This window comes from Centroberyx affinis, unplaced genomic scaffold (genome assembly GCF_046629955.1).
Source record: "Centroberyx affinis isolate AG114_WGS23_722 - 3 ecotype Tasmania unplaced genomic scaffold, CSIRO-AGI_Caff_v1 ptg002323l_1, whole genome shotgun sequence".
In the NCBI taxonomy this organism is placed as follows: Eukaryota; Metazoa; Chordata; class Actinopteri; order Beryciformes; family Berycidae; genus Centroberyx; species Centroberyx affinis.
Window position 1 is genome coordinate 8,513 of NW_027280592.1, and position 22,101 is coordinate 30,613.

Consider the following 22,101-nt stretch of genomic DNA (forward strand, 5'->3'; position numbering starts at 1 on the left):
AAACATAACACCTCTATAACTACTTAAGACATTTTAATACTTGAATTTGGATAACTCAAGTCTTTCAGACTTTTCAAGGACCTGCGGATCCCCTAGTTTCCAATGGGTGCCATAGCCAGCTCCAACCACAAAGTGGCGCCAAATGCGCGTAAATGTTGATCAGGTGAGTCTGGCCTCAACAAATGATAATGTACTTTCCTCTGTGCCGAAACAATTAGAATATTTATAATTATCAGTTGAATGGATGCTGATATATAATAGGCCTATCTGCTGCAGTACATGCCATTTTCCTGAAACAAAGTAGCACGCTTCAGTATAGAGGTTTGAACTTCTATTCTGGTTTGAGAATGAATGTAAGCTTTGTCCAAAATAAAAATCCTATCAGGGCTTGTTATGGAAAATGGCAATCCCGACTACGACAGGTGCCGTTAGTCTACCTGTAATCAGTGCTGCGGGTGTGGGAGGGGGGGTGGAGGGTGGAGTCTGTATAGTCTCTCATTGGGTGACTTGCCCACAGCCCCAGACAAGCGGACTAGACAGCTTACTACCGCTCCCGAATACAGAAATCACGGTGAGGGCGACGGGTGAGCCGGGAGCGCAGCAGCCGCCTGCCTGTCCTCCATTTCTGGATCCAAATCGGAGGAGAGTCGGGGTTGAAATTGGAGGCTATAACCTGATCAGACTGTGCTAATCAGATCCCGATGGAGGCGGCGGTACTGAACCCCCAGATGATGCCGGAGCTGGACTGCAACAGCAACACCCTGAACGCCGAGCTGGAGGTGAAGAAGCTGCAGGAGCTGGTCCGCAAACTGGAGCGGCAGAACGAGCAGCTGCGGACGCGGGCGAACGGCTGCGCAGGCGGGCCGCACATGCTGCCCCCGTCCCCGGCGTGCATCCTCGGGAGCGCCGGGGGCTACTGCCTCCCCGGCCCGCTGCCCGCCCTGCTGTGCCCGTCGTCGTTGTCGTCCTTGGGGCCGTTCGCGCCCCCGGACGAGCCCTTCGACTATTTCCACCCGCATACCGCCGGTGATGGAGCGGCTGCGGGGGAGGCGGAGGACGCGGAGCCCACGGTTCTGGACGAGCTGGAGGTGTTGGACGTGGATTCCCTGTTCTGCTCAGACGAGTCCGATGAAACATGGTAACTGTCGACTGTTTGTTTTATTTATGAACCATTTGTTGCTTTTCCGCGTAATGGCAGCAGTCTAGAGTCATTTTTTTTTTTTACATTTTGCATGCAAAGGCCAGACCGAGTACTGATTCTCCAGGAATTTACGCATTCTTTTCCTTTTCCCTGATAATAGTTTGATGCAAGGTGTTGTCCGGCCGGTGTCCAGGCTTCTGCAATGCCAAAACAAAGCCACACCTTCAAAGTTAATTGGCAGGAGAGGCCACTTTTCATTAGGCCTGTAGATCAGGCTGCACCAAACCCCAATACCCCTGCCAGACTGTCTGTCTCTCTGTGTATGGGAGAGAACTAAACATCAATATGCCATTTGGTGGACGCTTTTGCATCCAAAACACATTAACAGTCTCAGCAGTGGGAATCAAACCCCTAACCATGGCAGTCTTAGTGCCTTGCTCTAGCAAAACAACATCAGTTCCCATGCTGACCTATAAGAATCCAGTTGCTTTGCTTACCTGGCTTGAAAACCCTTCAGGAACATGGCTCAAGGCCTTTTCTGAATCACTGGGGTTAAATTGGCCATACAGTGAAATCCAATAAGCAGCAGTAATTTCAATAACATGCCAACTTGTGTTAGCTGGCATGTTATTATTCTTTTGTCCAGTAAAATACACGGTAAAAGTGGTTGCAAACAGTTGAAATGCTGCAGAAATTAGTGCTACTTTGTGGATCTCTCCCTTACAAATAAGAGAATGTCACATATCTTGGTTAGTTTACAGCATCAGCATGTTATAGAGCAGTGGTTCTCAACGTGGGGTCCGGGGACCACCAGTGGTCCTTGAGGGGGTTCCAGGGGGTCCCCAGCAAACTGATGAATTGTTAAACTTCAGCATTATTTCATTTACAAGAAGTTAACACACTTAGAGAATGTAGAAGAAAGACTGTTTTGATCATAGTTTCACTGTTATCTCTCTACCTACAATGCAGATAGTTATAAATTTCTGGACAAAATCATATCAAACAATACAAATATTCTCAGATTTGGGTCCGAGAGGCAAAATCTCATCAAATGGGGGTCTGTGGCCCTAATGTGGAGTAAATTAGGGGTCCTTGATATGAATAAGGTTGAGAATCACGGTTATAGAGGAAAGATAAAGAACTTGTGATGTTTATTCACTGCGAATAAAGTGTCTTGAGTTGAGACGTTTTGAATCAGTCGATAGATACTGAAGATAAAATTAAAAATGAATCGTGTGATGGACTGAATACTGCAGCACAGTTTGATTCATCCTTCCTTTCTTTCTTTTTCTGGTGAATGCTGGGTATTCATATTGCAGGTGGTCCTCATATGTCCCCTCTCTCTGTCTATGAATATTAACTGAGGTGTGTGTTTGTGTGTATGTGTGTGTCCTGTCCCCTTCGCTTCTGAGTTTCACCTGAAGTCAGAGAGGGGTTCAATCTATAATTCAGGTTCCTCCATGTTGGCAGAGCAAACCAAAGAGAGGAGAGTGGAGGACATGCTGTCGAAATAGTGTGATCCTCTCCGGTGGAACAGTGGCTCTTCCACCTGATACCTAAAATATCACCTTAAAAGCCAGAGGGAGAGATTTTTTCTCTTCTTTCCTTAGTAGTAGAAGTGTTGGTTGTACAGTGGCAGGACAGAGAATTGGCTGGAGAACGGTTATCAGCGGGTACAGGGCGTTTAAAATGTTTTGAAGAAGCACAATCATACATACAAACGTGTCTATAATGTGAATTACACAGGAATTTAGATAATAAAGAGGACAAAGAGGATTTTCAATTTATTTGTGGAATAAACTAGAAGTAGGAGAAAGGGGGAGGGTGATACAATTAGTATCATCGCGACTAAATTTGATTTAAATCTGAGTAGATCTGAATTGTCATGACGTTATTGGTTTGAGAGGGACGCACCGCCATGTTGGAAGAGTGGTGACGAATGGAGAGACTGTAATGTCATCACCTCTTCCTCCTTTGCAGAACAAAGAGAATGTTTGATTTCTGTGCGGCACTATAAGAGGAGGAGGAGGGGAGGAGGGGAGGGGGGGGGGATTCAGAGAGGAAGATGTGATAACGTTTCAATCTTTCCTTTTTGTTGTAACTCTTCCAACATGGTGGCACGGCCCTCCGTATACTCAGTAGCTGTCTTTCCATCCAGCCGTCGAGGGAATTTTAAACAATCGTTTGAAATGTCACAGAAAATGAAATGTGAATCGGCTACGTTTCCATCAGCTAGTTGGAAGTGAATAAACAATCTTCCTGAATGTCTGAAAAACACAAGAAGCCCACAATCCACCCAGAAGGGACAGCGTTTCAAGAATGAATTGGTTATTGTCTTTTAATGTCAGCTAACGTCCAAAGACAAAAACCAAGGAGTGTCTTTGTGCCAACTAATTGCTATAGAACAGTGGTTCTCAACCTTTTTCATATCAAGGACCCCTAATTTAGTCCACATTAGGGCCACAGACCCCCACTTGATAAGATTTTGTCTCTTAAACCCAAATCTGAGAATATTTTTATTATTAGACATGATCTTGTCCAGAATTCCATGACTATCTGTATTGTAGGTAGAGAGATAACAGTGAAACTATGATCAAAATAGTCATTCTTCTACATTCTCTAATTGTGTTAACTTCTTGTAAATTAAATAATGCTGAAGTTTAACAATTCATCAATTTGCTGGGGACCCCCTGGAACTCCCTCAAGGACCCCTGGTGGTCCCTGGACCCCATGTTGAGAACCACTGCCATAGAACCACCATGGGTGTGTTATGGAGTGTCTCGTGTCATGGGAGCGACAGTGTGTGTGATGTTTTGTGAATGGTTGTAGTGGACAGATATTTTACTCAACACCTTGTCTTTCAGGTTATCCAAAGCCACTTTTGAATTGTAAAATGAGACTGAACTAAGCCTCTTCGCCAAATACATTTCCATCACTATTTATCACATACTTTTTTTTTTTCAGCGCCAAAAAACCCTTCCGAGCGAGTGTCAAATTTGTTTCGATATTGACCAAATGTTATCAAATTTGCTGTTTCCACTGAGCTTTTCTAATTTGATGCAAAAAAATTCTCATGAAAATATACGTCCAGTTTCCAGCTTCAGCTTCTTCTCTCACCCTGCCTTCACCCTGGTCCTCTTTCCCTCTCCTCACTCTTCCCTGGCTAAGTAACATTAGACCAAAGCCCAGTGAAAAGGGCAAGAGGTAAGAGAGGAAGAAGCTATGAGTTCAAACTAGCCTGTAGCGATCTAGGTAAGCTAGTTAGCTAGCTGCTGAGCTTCCAGCATCATGATGCCATGGTCATGAATGAATGAATGAAAAATTAACTCCTTGCCATTTATATTTTTTATTTAGATTTCGACCAGAGTTCCTTCTTTACTTTCAAGTTTGCTAGTTAGCTTGTGCTAACTTGTTAACTTGTGCTCCAAAAAAAAAGACACAACTGTTCTTTGGCCCCGCCCACTGAGGTTTAACTCAACCAATGAGATTACTTCTGCCCCTGAGGAATGTTCGTATAACTAAAACTCCAATCTGCCTTTATTTTCCTGTCATGCATGCTCTTTTCCTTCTGCTCTGCCTGTCTTGTGTTGTCAAATTCAGTTACATTTCTCTCTCCTCCTGTGCCATGCAGCTGTCTGACTGTTAGACTGTCTGTAGTCTGTATTTCAGTCTGTATCTCAGTCTCTCTGTCTCTCTCTAGGTTGTTTGCATCGTCCAGGGCCAGAGAGTCGCTCGATTCCCCCCTCACACCTCTCCAGTGGTGCCGGCAGGTGCTGGACAGCCCCAAATCTGAGGTGGAGGCTGCCAGGAGATCGCTGTCCCTCAGACTGGAACAAGGTACGAGGCCACAGGTTGTTGTTGTTTGTGTGTGAAGAGAACGGAGCTTTATTAGCCCCGAGGGGGGATTTGTCTTGTAAACCAACACAGCCAGCAGTGCACAACAGACAAACCCTGCATGTAAACACATTATACTTCTCTCACTGTGTTTCATTGCAGAGCAGCGTGTGTGTTTGTGTTAAATTTGTTTTTGTACATCTTCACATGGTTTTATATACTGTGTGTGATTCCTTTAGTGTAATTGCTCAGATAATCACACCTAGTGGTATCACACCTCTACCTTGTTGTTACCATAACAAGTCTACTGTATACAGAGCGGAGCGCTGCTGGAGCACACAGCTGCGCTTGCAAGAAAGCTCACAGCAAGAAAATGTATTTGCTAACAGAGAATAAAGTTCTTTGAAATACAAGACAATACATTATTACAAATAATGCAATGTAGCAGAGGTGGTTTATAGTCTCATAATCTCTCCTGCTATGATTTAATATTGATGTAAAATTGATGTGAAGAGAGGGATACTTTTTTTTATGTGTGTCCAAGATCGCAAACTTTCATTTATTTGCACAGCGATCAAACATAGAAGTGAAATGATTGGTGGCAGGGGCGGGGACTCGAGTCACATGACTTGCAATTGGAAGTCAGACTCAGATTTGATGCATGAAGAGAAGACTTGAGACTTGGCTTGACTTGGGTTCTGGTGACTTGACTTTGACTTTGATGACTTGAAAAGGTTTCTAAAGTCTTGACTTGAAATCTTGTTTTTGTGTAAATGACTTAGATTGAAAGTGATGAGATTTGTTCCAGCAGACGACTGAATTTAAATTCTGTTTTCTGAATTTGTATGGAATGATTGAATTTATTGAAGGTGAAACTGATTATAGAAATCAAACTCATGATGCTCTTACTAAGTTTTTATCCTATTAAAACCATATTGCATTGAAAAGTCCTAGATATTTAGTTTTCTTTAAGATATTAAATTGATACTGGACTCTTGATTTGTTCTGACTTGACTTGGGACTTGACTTGAGACTTGTGCCTCAAGACTTGAGACTGACTTGGGACTCGAGCAAAGTTGACTGGGTCACACCTCTGATTGGTGGTTGCTAAAACACTGAAAGAAGAGATGATTATTAAACACCAACAAAAAAACAAAAGTGGGGAACAAAACAGTAAATCAAGATGATAAAAATCAAGATGATTGCACTTTCCTCCAAAAACTGATCAGGATAACAGAGTCTTAATGCTAGCAGAGCTCAGTATGGTGGAAAATGATGGAACAAGATGCATGAAGAAGAAGAAGAATGTCTGAAATGATGAGTGGAGCAAACAGAAACCCACACAGTCTAAATATAACCGCCACAGCATCACGGACTGGCAGGAGGATTCTGGGTGGGGAAGTTGTGGTGTGATTGGTTGAGAAATGAGAAATTCCCATGTATGAGGCTCGGTGTGAAGAGAAGGACCTGGATCAGCTAACTATAGGATTATGGGTTCATGGGTGTGTGAAGGTGTGTGGGAGTTCCTTACTGTCTGATGAACTAAGTTTGGGATGCTCCTCTGGAAGTCAGCTGCAGTTCAATCTGGGAGGTTTTACCGATTTTTTTGATTCTCCCGTTTCTAGGGCTGAAAGATATTGTCCAAAAATCGAATTGTGATTATTTGACAGAATATTGCAATTTAAACTCTGATTAATATAATTTTTCTTCTCAGAAATTTTTGACAACTTTAAAATTGTTTAAAGAAAAGTGATTTAAAAAAAAAAATGGATGTCAATGATGAAAGATTTTTACCAATATTATACTTGATTAATTGACCAAAGATTACCCGGAGCACTTAAACACCTTTCATCCATTTTGGACTCTCCTCTCTCTTAAGTAATTAATTGCAGCCTCTGCGATTTGGAAATTGCGGAAATTCATATTGCGATTTACATTTTTTCTTTTTCGATTAATTGTTCAGCTCTACCCGTTTCTCTAACCCTAACCCTGTCATAAGAGATGCAACAACAACTAGTTTAGCTAACTCTAACCCTTACTTGTTACTTATGGATTCGTTGGCGTACCAGTTTCCTCTGTGTTTACAGTGATTTTCTGATGTTTTATGTTTAAGCCCGTTAGGATTTCTTTGTCTCACCCACACAGTTTCTATTTCTTCTCTCTTGTTTCCGTTTGAATCTGCACAAACTAAACCCTAAGCCTGGAATATTGATTTGACTGAGATGAGAAGATGTAAAGGCGAGTCAGTGCCGTCTCTGAAGATTAGTTTGCAGGTCGCTGCCCGGTTCCTGGCTATTTTAAACCGCGGGACACGACCTGTAGGTGTCTTGGCAAACACGCACATGCTCACTACCAGTCACTTGCTTTCTCACGCCATGCGAATCCCAGCCAAGAAGAAGAAGAAGTGCTAAACCTGTGAAGTCTAGACTGTGCAGCTTGATGCTGTCGCTGTTTTGGAGAGGAGCCACAGGAGCACACACACAGCTTTCTGAGATGGCATGCATGTAACTCAGCTGGGTTTTAGAGGAATCACTAAAGGAAAAAAAAAAAAGTGGGTAAACTGAGATACAACAAACAACCACCAGCATACATGAAAATCAGTCATATTTTCAGAGAAGCATTCATTTTCTGTACGCTTATTTATGATTTATCCTTTAAAGACCCTTTCCTCATAACTTGCATTGGTTACATACTACTTAGTATGATGTTTGCTATGAATTTATCTCATAAATATTCATATCAGCCTAAAACAAGGTTGATAAACTATTACACAAATAAAAGGATGGCTCAACTGGCACTGTGTGTGAGCAGGGTGCACTCTCAAGTATACAGTACCAGTGTTGGAGGTAATTTACTTTGATTACATTTTGGTGGTAACCAGTAACTCAAACCTTTTAGTTTTTCCGTTCTTGTAATCTGTTATTAGTTAGTTCTTTAAAATCAGAATGTCTTTTTATTTTTCTTTCATATTGAAAAACAGAGAAAAAAGTGAAAACTTTGCTGTATCTCGTGCAGACAACATGCTGCTAATAAATGCAATATAAGTCTGATTGATATACATGAAATTGTCTTACTGTTTTAAAAAGAGAGCAATAGCCTTTTCTAGTCTAGTCATTTTAAAACACTGACTGACAACACACTTGGCAGCACAAGCCACTTTGTTGCAGCGTGTTTTTAAAGAGGCGAACACTAAAGTCCTCTGAGTCACTTTAATAAAGAGTCACTTTGGAATGTAATTGGTTACTTTTTAAGGTGAGTAACAAAGGAAAGTAACATATTCCTTTCTCCCCCAACACTGTACACTTCTACACTGATACTCTCCTAGTACACACACACACACACACACACTGTAAGCGGGTCAGATCACCTTCACCACTCCAGTGTGAGTAAGAGGCTCAGCAGCACAGTAGAGCTGTAATCTGTCTGTGCATCATGGCATTAGGCAGAGCGGACCTGGGTCAGCTGACCTGAGCGCTGCATGTCTGTGATGTTTACATGCATTTCTCCAAATTACAGCCTGATTGAGCTTGATGTAACTGTAGGAGGGAGGCGTTGACGATATTGAGAAACACATTTGAGGTTGAAGGCAATTAGCGCCATCTTCAGATTTACCGTGTCTTACTCTCTGGCTGCCGTAGTTGCATCATCATGAGTAAATGTCAGCAATATCGAGAAAAGAGGTCAGACGTGTGAAGGAATAGAGGTTTTAACGCTTTTAACGCTCTTGCTTTGCTTTCCCTGTTGCTTCATGTGGCTGAATCGACTGTTTTTAAATGGATTTCATCTCTTTGGCGTATTGTCAGCCGACCTGGAAAAAGCAGAGCGGGGTTATCAGTTATCAGGAATTCCAGTCTATCAATGAGTCTCTCTTCCTCTGAGCTTCCAGCTTCCAGCTTGAGAGCCGAGTCCTGAAGCGGTGCAGGGAAAGCTCAGCGGAGGCTTGTGGTCTCACAGTGTGGCTGCGGGGCTTTACAGAGGCGGAGCAGAGGCTGTGTGTGGAGTGTGAATGGAGGTGACAGCTGCCTCGGCCTCAGCTGAACGCCGCGATGCATTAAGACAGCTTAACACCCTGAAGCCCTTAATGAGAGGAGATGGCGCTCGGCTCACCTGTGTGCATGGGCGCCAGTTTGTGTCTGTTCTGCCATCCGACACTTTTTTTTAAAACGTCAAAAGTAATAATCAGCAGTATTTTCACACTGATAAAATCTTTTGCTACTCTATTGCTGATTGATATTCGATTCAACCTATATCAAGTGCATGAAAGCTTTTCCTTTTGCTGTTCTAATCAGATTTGGAATTGTTTGGAATTTGGTTTGTTTGGAATAAACAGAAGAAGAACTGGGTAGTTACCATGAGCAGTGATAGCCACCATGGCTGAACAGACAAAGAAAAGAGAAACTCAAACTGCATCAACAGAGAATCCAAGCTCCACCCACACTGTTTGATCTCTGGCAAGTGCAGTGCAGAAACACCACAGCAATGAGGCTGAGCACCAAAGATGCTGCCAAAATATATAAAAAACAACACCGATTCCCACTTTAAATGACACATTTTCCAGGTGTTTATTCCCTTTTTCACTTCCCTGACTATTAGTATGTAATATCGCAATCTGCGCTAATATTTGGGTCACAAAAGTGAACCCATGCCTTCACTCACTCCTGTAAAGTGTCATCAGCCGGGCAGCTTGTTGCATCAGAGGAGGTGAACCTGAACTGTGGATGCAAACAGTCTTCTCCCAGCTCACAGATGAAGCCTCCCACCAGCTTGGCCTACTATCTCTCTCGCTCTCTCTCTCGCTCTCGCTCTCTCTCTCTCTGTCTCTGCCCGCGGTTGAATCCAGCAAACCCGGCAGAACCGGAGAGCCGTTGCCATAGAAACCGTGTTTACATGAAAGGAATGTGCCCTCCTTCAATGCTTAAGTGGCTTATATATTCGCATTGACAGGTAACAGAGAGAAATCCTCTTCCTGCATCTTTGAGTGGTTGGAGGCTTTAATAACACACGCACACACACACACACACACATACACACACTTTAATAGAAGAGATGCATAATGTGCTTAACATGCACTACATTTTTTATTAATCTTTTCTTTGTTGCTGAGGAATTGGCTGGGTTTTCATATCTCAGATTCTCCAGACCAGTGAAAGTCTCTTCTCTTTGTCTAGGAATAGTATCTTAGGTGTGTGTGTGTGTGTGTGTGTGTGTGTACCTGGTGCGGAGTGTCTCAGACAGTCTGTGAGCAGCTCTGTTGTGCTGCTGAATGCAGCTTTGTCCTCTGTGCTGAGCAGATGTGGAGCCGCTGAATAGAGCGGTTTGTGGCGGTCACAGTGTTGGTGAGGCACTGGGTGTGAGGTAACTTCTGCACAGTGCTGCCCTCTCTTTGGAAAGGTGTGTGTGTGTGTGTGTGTGTGTGTGTGTGTGTGCCATGTGTTTATGTCTATATGTTTGTACTTACTTGTAATAGTCTTATTGTGAAGGCTAGTTTGAGTTTTGGAGCTAGGAGGTGAGGACTTAAATTCAACTGGTCCTCACTTTCCAAAAGGGTCTGTCTGTAGGTTTATGGGTAGAGTTTGGGTTAGATTACAGTTAGGGTTAAAATTAGATATTGGTGAAGGTTAAAGGTTTAAAGGTCCCATATGGTGTAAAACAGGATTCCCCTTGCCTCTTTGATTATAAAGGAGTTGGAAGGTCTATCTAAACATGGTGAAAGTATCAAAATGCACGGTCGCCAAATAAATCCACACAATCCATATTAGAAAAGCGAGCCTCTAAACGAGCCGTTTGGACTTCCGTAACTTTGTGGCGTCACAAAGGTTCGCTCATTATCATTTTTGTAAGAAATAACAGACTAACAAAGTGTTTTTTTCAAAGCGGTTGAGCTGTTGTCATTGTTTATTACCGGAGAGTTTTCCCTACCTGTAGCTGCCAGGCTGCGGTATCTCATATTTCACTCTTGAAACGGTTAGCCAATCAGAACAGAGGGGTCGTTAATATTAATGAGCCTTAAAGACACAGCGACAGAAACAGCCTGTTCTTGGTAAGGCTCAGAGAGATGCTGGAAAATGAACGTGTAAAAATGGATTGAGAGTGTTTTTGGTGCATGACACCACACACACAGCTTTGAATGGACCTCAAGACACAAAATAAAACACTGGGAAGTGGAGAATATGGGACCTTTTTTAAAGAATTAATGTATTCAGTAGAGTTTGTTTACACTGCGCTGAGTATGGTTGGAAATGTCCGGATGCTGTTTCTGATACCTTGACTTCAATACTGGATGTAAATGATTTGGTTCATCCTGAGAAACACGAGCGCTCACCATACCACAGGCGTGAGACAGTTGTCCCCCAGGATGAAATCGGAGGAGGGACGATGGATCGTCCCCACATCCTTCAGTACAGTCTAGCTGTCCGTCACGCACAGTATCTCGGACACCAATGGTCGGATTCTCATGAAACTTAAAGGAATGGTGTGTTGTATTGCTGCATTCTGGCATTGTTAAAATGGCACTGATTGGCCTATAGGGGGCGCTACAACGTTTGTTTACTTGTTACTGATTGGCCCAAGTGGTGCCTGCATTATAGTTGTCTTGCACATGTTTGTTTATGGAAATTTTACCAAAGTAACTCAGTTAATTCTACAATATATATTGATGTTTAAAAATGTAGCACCTTTTTAAAATACCTTAAAAGCGATGCCGGTACCAAAAGTTGGTACAGCACCGATTTAGGTATCAATACCCAGCTCTACTCACATGTATAGTCATACAAATGTCACTATATGTGTTTAATGATGGCATGTTTTGGTCATGTAATGTCAACTTTATATTTCCCCTCCTTGTCCCCTTCCTTCCCTCTGCTTCCCCCCCCACCCCTCTCCCTCCTTAGTGTCCAGGTGGCGTGGCTCGTTCTCCAGCCCCTCCTCCTCCTCCTCCCCCATCCCTCCCCTCAGTCGAGTAGCCGGAGTGTCGCCCATCAGCGCTTCCCCGTCCGCAAAGCCCTGCTCCACCCCCCAGTCGTCTGAGAGACACGGTAAACATACTGTACACGGGTTTGCTCTCTGTGTGAAGGTCTTCATGTAGCCCTCATGATTCTCAAAGGAACCGTTTCCTCTTCTTTAAATTGATGGGAATGCAAAGAAAAATTGATGATGATTCGGTTTCCCTATAGTTCTCTGTTTAACTAATCATATCATAAGTCAGTTTCAGATTCAGTAGATTGAAGAGTCAAGGTTTACATACATACCTTGACTCCACAGCAATATTGCAATTATAGTTTCACAAATATACTATGAAGCTGGTTTGAATTTGAAGTTTAGGCAAATAGCAGTTAAGCATCTTCTCCGGAGGCGGAAATATTCTGATTGGTTGAGTTAAACCTCAGTGGGCAGGGCCAAAGAACCACAGTTTTTCTGGCTAAGTAACGTTAGACTGAAGCCCAGTGAAAAAGACAAGAGGTAAGAGAGGAGGAGGCTAATATTATGAAGCCCAGCGCTCTTACCACTTAGTAAAAAAAAAAATGCAATCAAGCCTTACTAAGTTATCTAGCTTAGTAATCAGCTAATCGGATTATTTCTGCCTCTGAGAAATGCTTGTGGGACTAAAACTCCAATCAAAATGTATTTATGCCGGAATTGAAACATCTCATCTTTTTGCCATCCTCTCCATCCCCTCCTTCCCTTCTCCACTTTCTCTCCATCCATCCATCCCTCACTTCCCTCAGCCTCCTCCCTCTCCTCCCCGCTCCACCCGGCCCTCCATCGGACGCTGAGTCCCATAGGGAAGGAGCTCTCCCCTCTAGCTGAGCGGACGCCCGCATTCGTCCCTCACCTAGCCAGCCGCAGTAAGCCCCGCTCTGTGTTGCGTCTCTGTCTGCTTTCCTCAGCAGTGTGTGTGTGTGTGTGTGTGTGTTAATTCCTCATTTTCTTGACTCATTGCTTTGGCACATCTTCAGTGAGGACGTTTGCATGCACAGAGTGTTACGGATGCAGTGGCAGGTTGGCATAGGCTAATGGTTGGAGAGACGATCCGTCAGTCAGGAGCCCATGTTGGCAAGCATCCGCCCTGCTGAAGTGTCCTTGTGACCTCTGACCTCTCTGTGGAGGTGGAGCAAAGAAAAAGAGTATTTCCTTATGGGGATAAAGGAGGTATCATAATAAGGTGTTTATATGCATCTTTATATCCTGATATCCCTCTACACATGAAAAACAATACTCCAAATATGAAGATGATGCTTTAAGGTTTCGGGCCTTGTGTCCTGTTTTATAACTTTTTTTAATATTATTATATAGCTAAGAAAATAAAGGCTTTTTAACGTTATACCTCACACCTTGAGTGCCTTGGAATTTAACTCCAAATATTATCTTGGAAACAGAACTTACTCAGCAAAACCTAACAGTAAATGAGATGCATAATGTGCATGTAAACATACTCAATGGTGAGAACTGGGAATTTTTCATTTTTTCATTTTATCCTCAAGCTTTATTTCAGTTGCAGAAATAAAATAAAATAAAAAAGTGTCCCATGGCCTTTTGAAATGCAACTCTGCTTGTTGCTCATCAATTGTCGGCATATCTGCTGCTGTACTGTAGTTGTATTGGATTTGAGGGGGGAGTGTATGACAGATTTGAGTGCATTACTAGTGATGGAAAAACAATGTTCCAGACACAGCAAGGGCAAAGCTGTAGGGAACGAGCGAGGCCATATTGGAGTTCATCCCTTGAGGGAGGCACTCGGATCCTGTGTTTCCCTCCCACAGGCGCTTGCTCATATTTTTTTTTTTTTCACCCAAGGCACAATTCCATGACAACGCCTCTCCAAACGGCAACATGGCATTAAAGAGCCAGGGCCTACTCTTCTTTCTGCTTTGTGTTCTTTTCGATTATGCTGTTTGTTGTTCCAATAAAAATAGAAAATAAGCCTGGCTTTCATCCTGTCTGTGCCCTTTCTGTTTCATCTCTGTGGTGAAATGTTACCAGACGCTGTCCAAATTGTTTGTCTCTTGGATATCGGGAACCTCTTGCAACAACTGGTCTGAACACTCGCTCTCCAAATGGGAGTGCTGGTGTCACCTAATTAGGAGTAGGCAAAAGTGAAAAGAACATGGTGAGCTTCCAAGGATGCACAAAAAACAAATTCTCCACCACAGAGTATCTCATTTCTAGACGGATGGATTCTAGATTTGCGTGCAGCGAAGCTCAATGTAACACTAAGACCCATTTTACATTTTAGGAAATTAGCTGACCTTCACATCCAAAGCAACTTATGAGTGCTGTAGACCGTAGGATAAGCTTAAATTCCAAGATCACCAAAAAAACATGACTTGTTTGAATGTGATTGGTGATGAGAGGATTTGACAGCTGATAGCCAATCAGCTGATAAAGGGTGCAAAACTCACAATATTCCTGTACATCATAGCAAATTAGTGCGAGGCAAAGAAATAATAGGAAAAAGGATGGAGATGGGAGGGATTTTCTTTTAGAGGGCATTTAGAGTGAGTGGATGGGGAATATCATTCACTGGGGAGTGGGTGATGTAACCCTATCCGGTGTATTTATGCCTTACTGGTGCCTAATAGCCCCTAATTCTCAAAGCTAAGCATCTCCCTCCATTAGTGTGGATCCTTCATCTTTATGTAAAAGACACTCCAAAGACTCAAGAGGGCTTTTCTCATTACGGAGCTAACAAAACCGAACATAGCTGCCCTGCGTGGTGACTGTACCATTCGTTCCACCGCTGCACTGTAGCTCTGCTGCAACTGAGCTGCAGAGGTACAGTGAGATTAAAAGACGTTACAAGTCTGGGCCGTTCTTTTAGAGGAGTGAGAAATTTAACATCAGCCAAACTCTGTGTCCTTTAAATGTATTTATTTAGTAGTTTTTTAGATAGGGGCTCTTCACAATTGAAATATAAAAGATGTGTGCACAGAGTTTTTATTTCCAACCCTAGTCCCTAGTTGGGCTTTTAAATGGATTACAACTATGTAAAATGTCTTGTATAGGCTAGTAAAAAGTTTTTAAAAGTTAATTTTTTTTAAAATAGCCTACATTATTCATCATCACAATTACACAACATCTTACAATGCACGTGCATAACGCTGCACGACACAACAAACAAGAGATTCAAATATTTTAGTATCCTTAATTAGTTTTATTCCAGAGTGTGTTTCCCCTTGCAGAGAATGCTGATTGTGCAAAAGCAGTCCTCCGGTGTGGTTCTGAATGCAGGTGTGTGGGGCTGCCTCGACTGGTTCCTCAGCCTCCTTTTGCGATAACGAAATGGTTTTTTTTTTTGTTTGAAGACCGCAGTCTCCGGCGCCTGGCCCTCAGTCCCCAGTCGTCGATGGACAGCGAGCTGAGCGGTCCGGAGGTGGAGGATGACTCCATCGCTCTGGGATACAAGCTGCACGACCTCACCGACGTCCAGGTGATGGCCCGGCTGCAGGAGGAGAGTAAGTCACTGACCGAGCCTCAGTTTCAGAAGTATCATGTGTCCCAGTAGGAGCATATCAGTCTGTACATTAGATCGGCCAAGCAGGAAAACATACAGACTTGAGTTTTAGATGTACAAACATTTCTCAGAGGGAGAGTTGTTCTGGAGGCAGAAATAATCAGATTGTTTGAGTTAAACCTCAACGGGAGAAGAATCCCTGAACGAAATCCAAACATCCATTTTGTATTTTTGTTGCATCACTGTCATGATGTTAGCCATGTTTTCATTTACATATCTGGCTGCATCTGCTGTCAACAGACTTTTGAATGGAAAGAATTACATGATGCTGACATAGAGACAGACGGGCAGAATGAGAGAGAATGGTAGGATCTAGTTAGTACCGGGGGCCAGTTGCATAAAGATAGACCTGGTCTTAGACTTAAATGTGACTTTAAGTCAAACTTGCTATTGACATTTATATTTACCTGTTCCTACTACTTCTTGGTTGTTGTAGATCTCTAATGAGTTGTTTCTGTCTCTAAAGACTCGCTCTCTTCTTCAGACTCTTCCCAAAAACCAAAGATTTGGCATCTTGTATGAAACGGCTTCAGTATTTAAACTTCCCACTCTGACAGTTAGGCTGACTCGTTGCCATAACAACAAAATTCTTAACTCAGTATTAGCCATGGGGAAGGTGGCTAACATTCCTACCTCAAAATAAGTCATTTGTAATATTTAAGTAACAGACAGTCTTAATTAGACTATTCCAACCTGAGAATCTAAGACCATCTTAGACTAATCTTAAACTAGCTTTATGCAACTGGCCCCTGGAAGATTCAATGCATATCCAAAATGTTCAAATAATAACTATAATAATTATTCTTTTTGTAGCATTTTTTAAAAATGTTTACAAAGCACTTAACAAAGGAGTGTAAAAAAAATGGATAGAATTGACAGCAGAAGCAGTCAAAGCATGTAAAGAAACATAAACCATATCAGGGAGTAAATGATCAGTGCATAAAAAGAGTTTTTAAGAAGTGATTTTAAAACTATGATACAGATTTAGTCTTGTCAAAATCACTTCAGAACATTATATTGAAAGGGATGATTTCTGATATTTTTTTATTTGGCTCTTTTTTTGTCTGTTTTGAGGATTTGTGTCCCTTTTGTTGTCGTTGCCTCTGTCTCATGGTGTGCCAATCCATTTCTTCCCCTGTCCATCTGTCTCCATTGTCCCTCCTCTCTAATACTTTAACATTTGGCACTAGATCTCAGAGCTCATCGCTACTTTAGCTTCATTAACCCCAGGAGGTGATGATTGTGTTTTGTGTGTGTTTTGTCCTGTCCATCTGTGTGTGTGTGTGTGTGTGTGTGTGTGTGTTTTGCGCGCCGGTCCTCATATCTCGCTCCCTCAGGTCTGAGGCAGGACTACGCCAGCACGTCGTCCATCCTGGCCAACCGCCGCAGCCAGAGCTTCTCCTTCCAGCTCAGCCAGCTCAGCGCCACGGCCGACCTGGAGGAGGAGGACGAGGAGGAGGAGGAGGAGGAAGAGGAGGAGGAGGAGGAAGAAGACTATGGCCTGCTGCCCCCGCCGCAGCCCCGCCTCACCCGCCTGCCGCACTCGCACACCTTCTCCAGCATCCGAGACTGGCGCAGAAGCACCAGCTCGCTCTCCACGCCTCCTTCCACCCCCTCCACCCCTCCGTACCCTTCCGCAGGGTTCGCCTTTCAACCCCAGCCACAGCCCCAGGTCCTGGGGCTGGGACTGGGACTGGGACTGGGACTGGGACTGGCTGGCCCCTACGCCTCCGAACAGCAGGGCTTCAGGCCAGGATCAGGTGAGCAGGAAAACCCCCTGGCTGTATTTGGTCGACTGTGACTAGTGTAGCTTCATTGCCAATAAGGACTTATTTCCTTGGTTGTCTGTTTTAAAGTCTGTTTGTAAAAAATGGTGCTGGCTGGAGTCAAGGGTGAAAGAATATACTCTTTTATCTTCAAAGGTTTAACAAAAAGCCTTTATTTTCTAGACTACCAGTGTCTACCTACCTTTTTCTATGGGTAACCACTGAAAATATAATGCCTTGTGACTTTTGCACTCATAAAGAAGAGTGCCTTGGCTGCCTTTTTATACTCTTTTGAAATAAATCCCTGTCATTGTCAGTACCAGCAGTTGAAAATCAGCGATACTTACCATCCTTGCTTAGATTAAAAATGATGCAATTTGCTTGAAACCAAACAAAACCTCTCTTCTAATAAGATTTATCTCTCTGTGTCTATATATCTGTTTTGTACGTGCAATATCTACTGTATGTGTGTATTTACCGTGTGTGTATCCATGTATGTTGTCGGCCATATTGTTTTGGGCAAACTTCGTCGGTGCATCCAGCCGAATATGAGAGTAAGTTGACTTTTTGTAGTGTCGTCGTTATCCACTGAATTCACAGCAGAATTGAATATTTTTAACCTCCATAAACATAGAAAAGCTGCAACTGAATATTAAGCCAGCTATCTGTGATTGTACACAAACGCTTACTTAAACCTATTTATTCAATACTCATGAGCTTCTTTTTCCCCGGGGGGAAAACATTTGCTCTCTGTTGGTTAGTCGACGCTCCCCGACTGACCTGCACTGATGCTCTAACCACTTAATAATAACTCTGTCTAAGCCTCTTGTACAACTGCTCTTTAAGCTCTGAGACCGGAGTGTGTTTCCGTTCCAAGGCGGAGATGAGAGAGAGAGAGTTTGATGGGATTAGAGCTGGGGAGGAGAGCAACGTATATCTGCCTGTGGGGGCTGGAAACTGTTTTACGGTAAAGGAGATCAGGGCCATGGCTTGGTGAGCCGTCTTAAAGGGACCGGGGTTGTAGTACGGGCACACAGGCAGACTCCATCATGCATACATGATGTAACATGTTGTACCGTATAGTTTTTATTGTTAAAGCTGCACTAGGCAACTCCGCACATTGGTGGGTCAAAGGTAACTGTTTTAAAACTAAAGTTGTGTCTTGTTCGTATCGAATGGATGCTGGGTAGTGCAGTGCAGTAAATATAAATAAGTTTAATCATAAGTTCTGTCGATTGAATTCCACTGAAATCAGGCAAAGGAATAAATATCACTTCTCTCTGTAACATATTTCAGAATGGGAACCGTACAGTTTGTAGTTTATAAGTTCAAGTTAGGCATGGGACGATATGAAAATTTCATGTCACGATTATCCTGGCCAAAATAACTGCGATTCACGATATTATCCCAATAAATCAATATCATCCAATATCCAATATCATCAAAATATGCTTAAAACGGCACTAAAACATACTGGAATCACTTTACCTTACATTTAGTTAAGAAATAATATTTTTATTGCATCATAGGACGCATAACTTGTTTTGTGAACAGATTCAGACTCTTGCCAACACCCAGCAGGTAATCACAATGAGAGAAAATAATCCGTTAATAAAAAGAATCTACCCATCAACCTGATATCCAAGCATTCTCCAAGCTTTTTCAAGTCACTCGTGAGGATATTCACGCTCATGTGAGGATATTCACGATTATCCCGATAATGGAAATTCACCAAGATAAAATTATCTTGAGTGTTTTTATCGTGATTAAAAGATAAAATCTTATATCCTCCCATCCCTAGTTCAAGTGTCTGCAAATGTATTGGAATAGACTGGAATGAAGCAGAACCAGGCAGGGATGACATTCATACATGACACAAGTATTTCATTTGGGCAAATATACTGAATTAGTATGGATGGGATGCTCTGCTCTATTGCTGCCCCACTGTGATTTAGGCTGATAAGATGATGAAATGATAAAATCTTGCCTAGTGCAGCTTTAAACATCTTGAATTTATCGGTGTGTGTGTGTTTGGCTGTGTGTTTGTGTGTGTGTGTGTGTGTGTGTGTGTGTTTCTCTCTGTCTGTCTCTGTTAGATAAGCTGCGGAGGAGCATGCCTAACCTGGTCAGGACTCCCAGCATGCCGAGTGTGCCCATTCCGTCCAATCCTAGCGCTTCCCCTTGTTTGCTTCGTAACAGCCAGAGCTTTGACTCGTCCAGCGGGCTCGCCCGGCTGCAGTCCTCCAGTGAGCTTCTTCTTCTTCTCTTGTTTTTAAGCTTCAGAAACCACACTCGCACAACTGAAATCTATCTATGCATAGAGTTTCCAAACTTTCCAGGTTTTAGTTGGTCATTTGTGTTTATGCCTAACCTAGTTTTTTGACACACATACCAGCATATATTCTATTGTATAATTAAAAGACGGAGTGTAATTTAATCAAACCCCCAAACCCTGTTGGTCCCATGCATGTACAAGACCAGGTGACTAATTTCAGATGTTTCTTTGTTTTCCGCTCATACTTTACATCTAATACCCCCCCATGTCCACCAGTCCCCTCCCCAGGCCAGCTGCAGAACAGGGTCCAGAGCGTGGGGAACTTCGCCTCGTTGTCACGGCAACCGCTGAAGGCCACCGCCTACGTCAGTCCCACCATCAAGGGCTCGGTCTCCATGCCGACCTCCACCAGCCTCCAGTCTCTGACCGGCGGCGGCAGCAGTAACAGCAGTGGGATCCCCATGCTCAGTAAAGCAGCAGCAGCAGCCGGGGGGGGCGTGCCCACCTCCGCCCCCGTCCCGCCCCGCAGCGGCCTGCCCCGCCCCGCCTCCTTCATCGGCACCACAAGCTCCACCCCCCGCAGCAAGATCGCCCAACCAGCGCGCAGGTATTAGGCTGCTGATGAGGTCAAAGTGTTTTATGTGCCAGAGTTAAAACTGTAAATGCTTTCTCACGTTGATATTGAACTGAATCACATTTTACTTGATTTTACACTGGATTTAATATGCAGTACACTTAAGGGCCAGAAGGGTGTAACTGGCATTTTTTAACGAAAATGAGATCTATATATCAAGTAAAAGCTCTTGAGATCTATTTTGCAGTGTAAGTATCTCTTTATTTGTGTGTTTATGTGATGACATAACCATTATCAAAAGATATTTACAATATTTGATCAAAGTTAGGGCCACTTTTTTTTCCTGTAAACTTTGCCAAAACCTACTTATGCCTCTCTGGCTCCAAGCCTTTCTATTGGTATTTGATCAATCTGCAGAAGACATTATTTTGCCTCTTTGGCATTGTATGTCACCAACAGTTGTTAGAGAACATCAAATAGCTATCACGAGCAAACCGGCGGCCAATTCTGAAATCTGACACATGCAGCCTTTGATATGAAAATTAATTTTTTAGCCTCTCAATTATGTATTATTTCACATCAATTGCCTTCAAAAAAATGTGCGTCAGAAGACTGGAAACTGGCCACCGGTACGTTTAGACTCGGCCTGTATCGAATCCATTTTGGTGTCACCGTCTCTCTCTCTCTTCTGTCACCCAGTTTACTGACGCCTCCAAAGAGCTTGTCCACCCTCAGTGCCCTTCGAGACGGAACCTGGAGAGACGGCTGCTATTGACGATCGGATGTAAAATGAAGACGAACGGCTGAAGATGTGGAGCGTCTGACGGTGTGGTGTAGAGGCACCCTGCTGGCTGGGGTGACCCTCCGCACCGCAACTTCAACTTGTTCTTTTGGGGGACATGGAATGAGACCAAAAAGTAGCTGTTAAGGCAAGAAAACGAGTGTGTTTGAGATGCTGAGATCCTGCATAAAATAAAAGTCTGTTCATCCGCTCGGTTCTATGCAGAATTTTTTCTCCAGTCCAGAAACGGAGAAGGCGGGTTGTGTTTTCTGCATTTTGGTGCGTGCATCTCAAGCAGCTGACACCTTGACACTCAGAATAGAGGGAGTACACTGACTTTGAATCGGGTCTGTGCCAAGAGGGAGTCGTTCCCTGTTGCTCTTGTGCAATAAACCGCTGGGTACCAGTAACACTAACCTGCTAAAGAGGGCTGCCAGTTTTTACTAAGTGAGCCTCACATTCTTTCATTTGTTTTTGTTTTTTTTTTACTTTACATTTTTGACTAATAATCAGGTGTTTTCCCTCTGGCAAGGAATGCCAATGCTGCTAAAATTGAATCAGTCCCTGTAGTTTGGGCACATTTGGTCTAATTTTTACAAGGCAAGAAATTACATGATAGTATTTATTAGTGTACAAAGTTAATTATTATGTGTGCATATATATATATATTGATGCAATATTATTGAATTTTAAATGTGAAACATATTGACCAAAATGAAAATGTCTGAATGTGTTTACAAAATTGTCTAACCATGGAAGTGGCAAAACTTTGTGCATATTAACACTTTTGAATTATTTAATGGCATATAGGGTATCTGTTCTTGTTGCACTTTGTATAAGACTCAAAACTTAATGAAATTTTTATGTTCTGCTTATGTTTACTAATGGTTGCACTTCCTTTTACATTTGCTCTTCTGGATTTAGGAAAACAACACAATAGATGTTTATTAAATGTTTTGGGAGATTTCACAGTTATACACGGCATAATGTAGCACCTTTGTTTGTAATATTTGGCTTATGTTTTTAAATCACCATTACTTCATCGCACATTTCACAGAATCTTAACACTTTTGTTACTGTGTTTGACTGAATGAGTGAAACATTTTAATAAAACACATTGAATAAATGATTTTCTGATTCTTCATTTCGTCTTCTCGTGTTGTTATTCACACTACTCATTTTACATTTTGTTGCAAACTACACATCATGAAATACATACA

The 22,101-nt window shown here is 42.7% G+C and overlaps 1 protein-coding gene across 1 annotated transcript; it reads left to right on the forward strand.

Moving 5' to 3' along the window:
* Nucleotides 1-701: 701 nt before the first annotated feature.
* On the forward strand, nt 702-20,875 carry LOC139655653 (SLAIN motif-containing protein 1-like). The gene is made up of 9 exons (XM_071533105.1): nt 702-1,138; nt 4,842-4,978; nt 11,866-12,009; nt 12,700-12,819; nt 15,277-15,426; nt 16,823-17,245; nt 19,348-19,497; nt 19,803-20,133; nt 20,800-20,875. The coding sequence occupies exons 1-9, from the start codon at nt 702-704 to the stop codon at nt 20,873-20,875; spliced, it is 1,968 nt and encodes a 655-aa protein (XP_071389206.1).
* The last annotated feature ends 1,226 nt before the right edge of the window (nt 20,876-22,101 follow it).

Bases quoted from the DNA above. Each gene is read 5' to 3' on its own strand.
- LOC139655653 (XM_071533105.1), top strand. From the start codon at position 702: ATGGAGGCGGCGGTACTGAACCCCCAGATGATGCCGGAGCTGGACTGC. The intron at 1,139-4,841 runs GTAACTGTCGAC...GTCTCTCTCTAG, and splicing joins GACGAGTCCGATGAAACATG to GTTGTTTGCATCGTCCAGGG. The intron at 15,427-16,822 runs GTAAGTCACTGA...TCGCTCCCTCAG, and splicing joins GGCCCGGCTGCAGGAGGAGA to GTCTGAGGCAGGACTACGCC.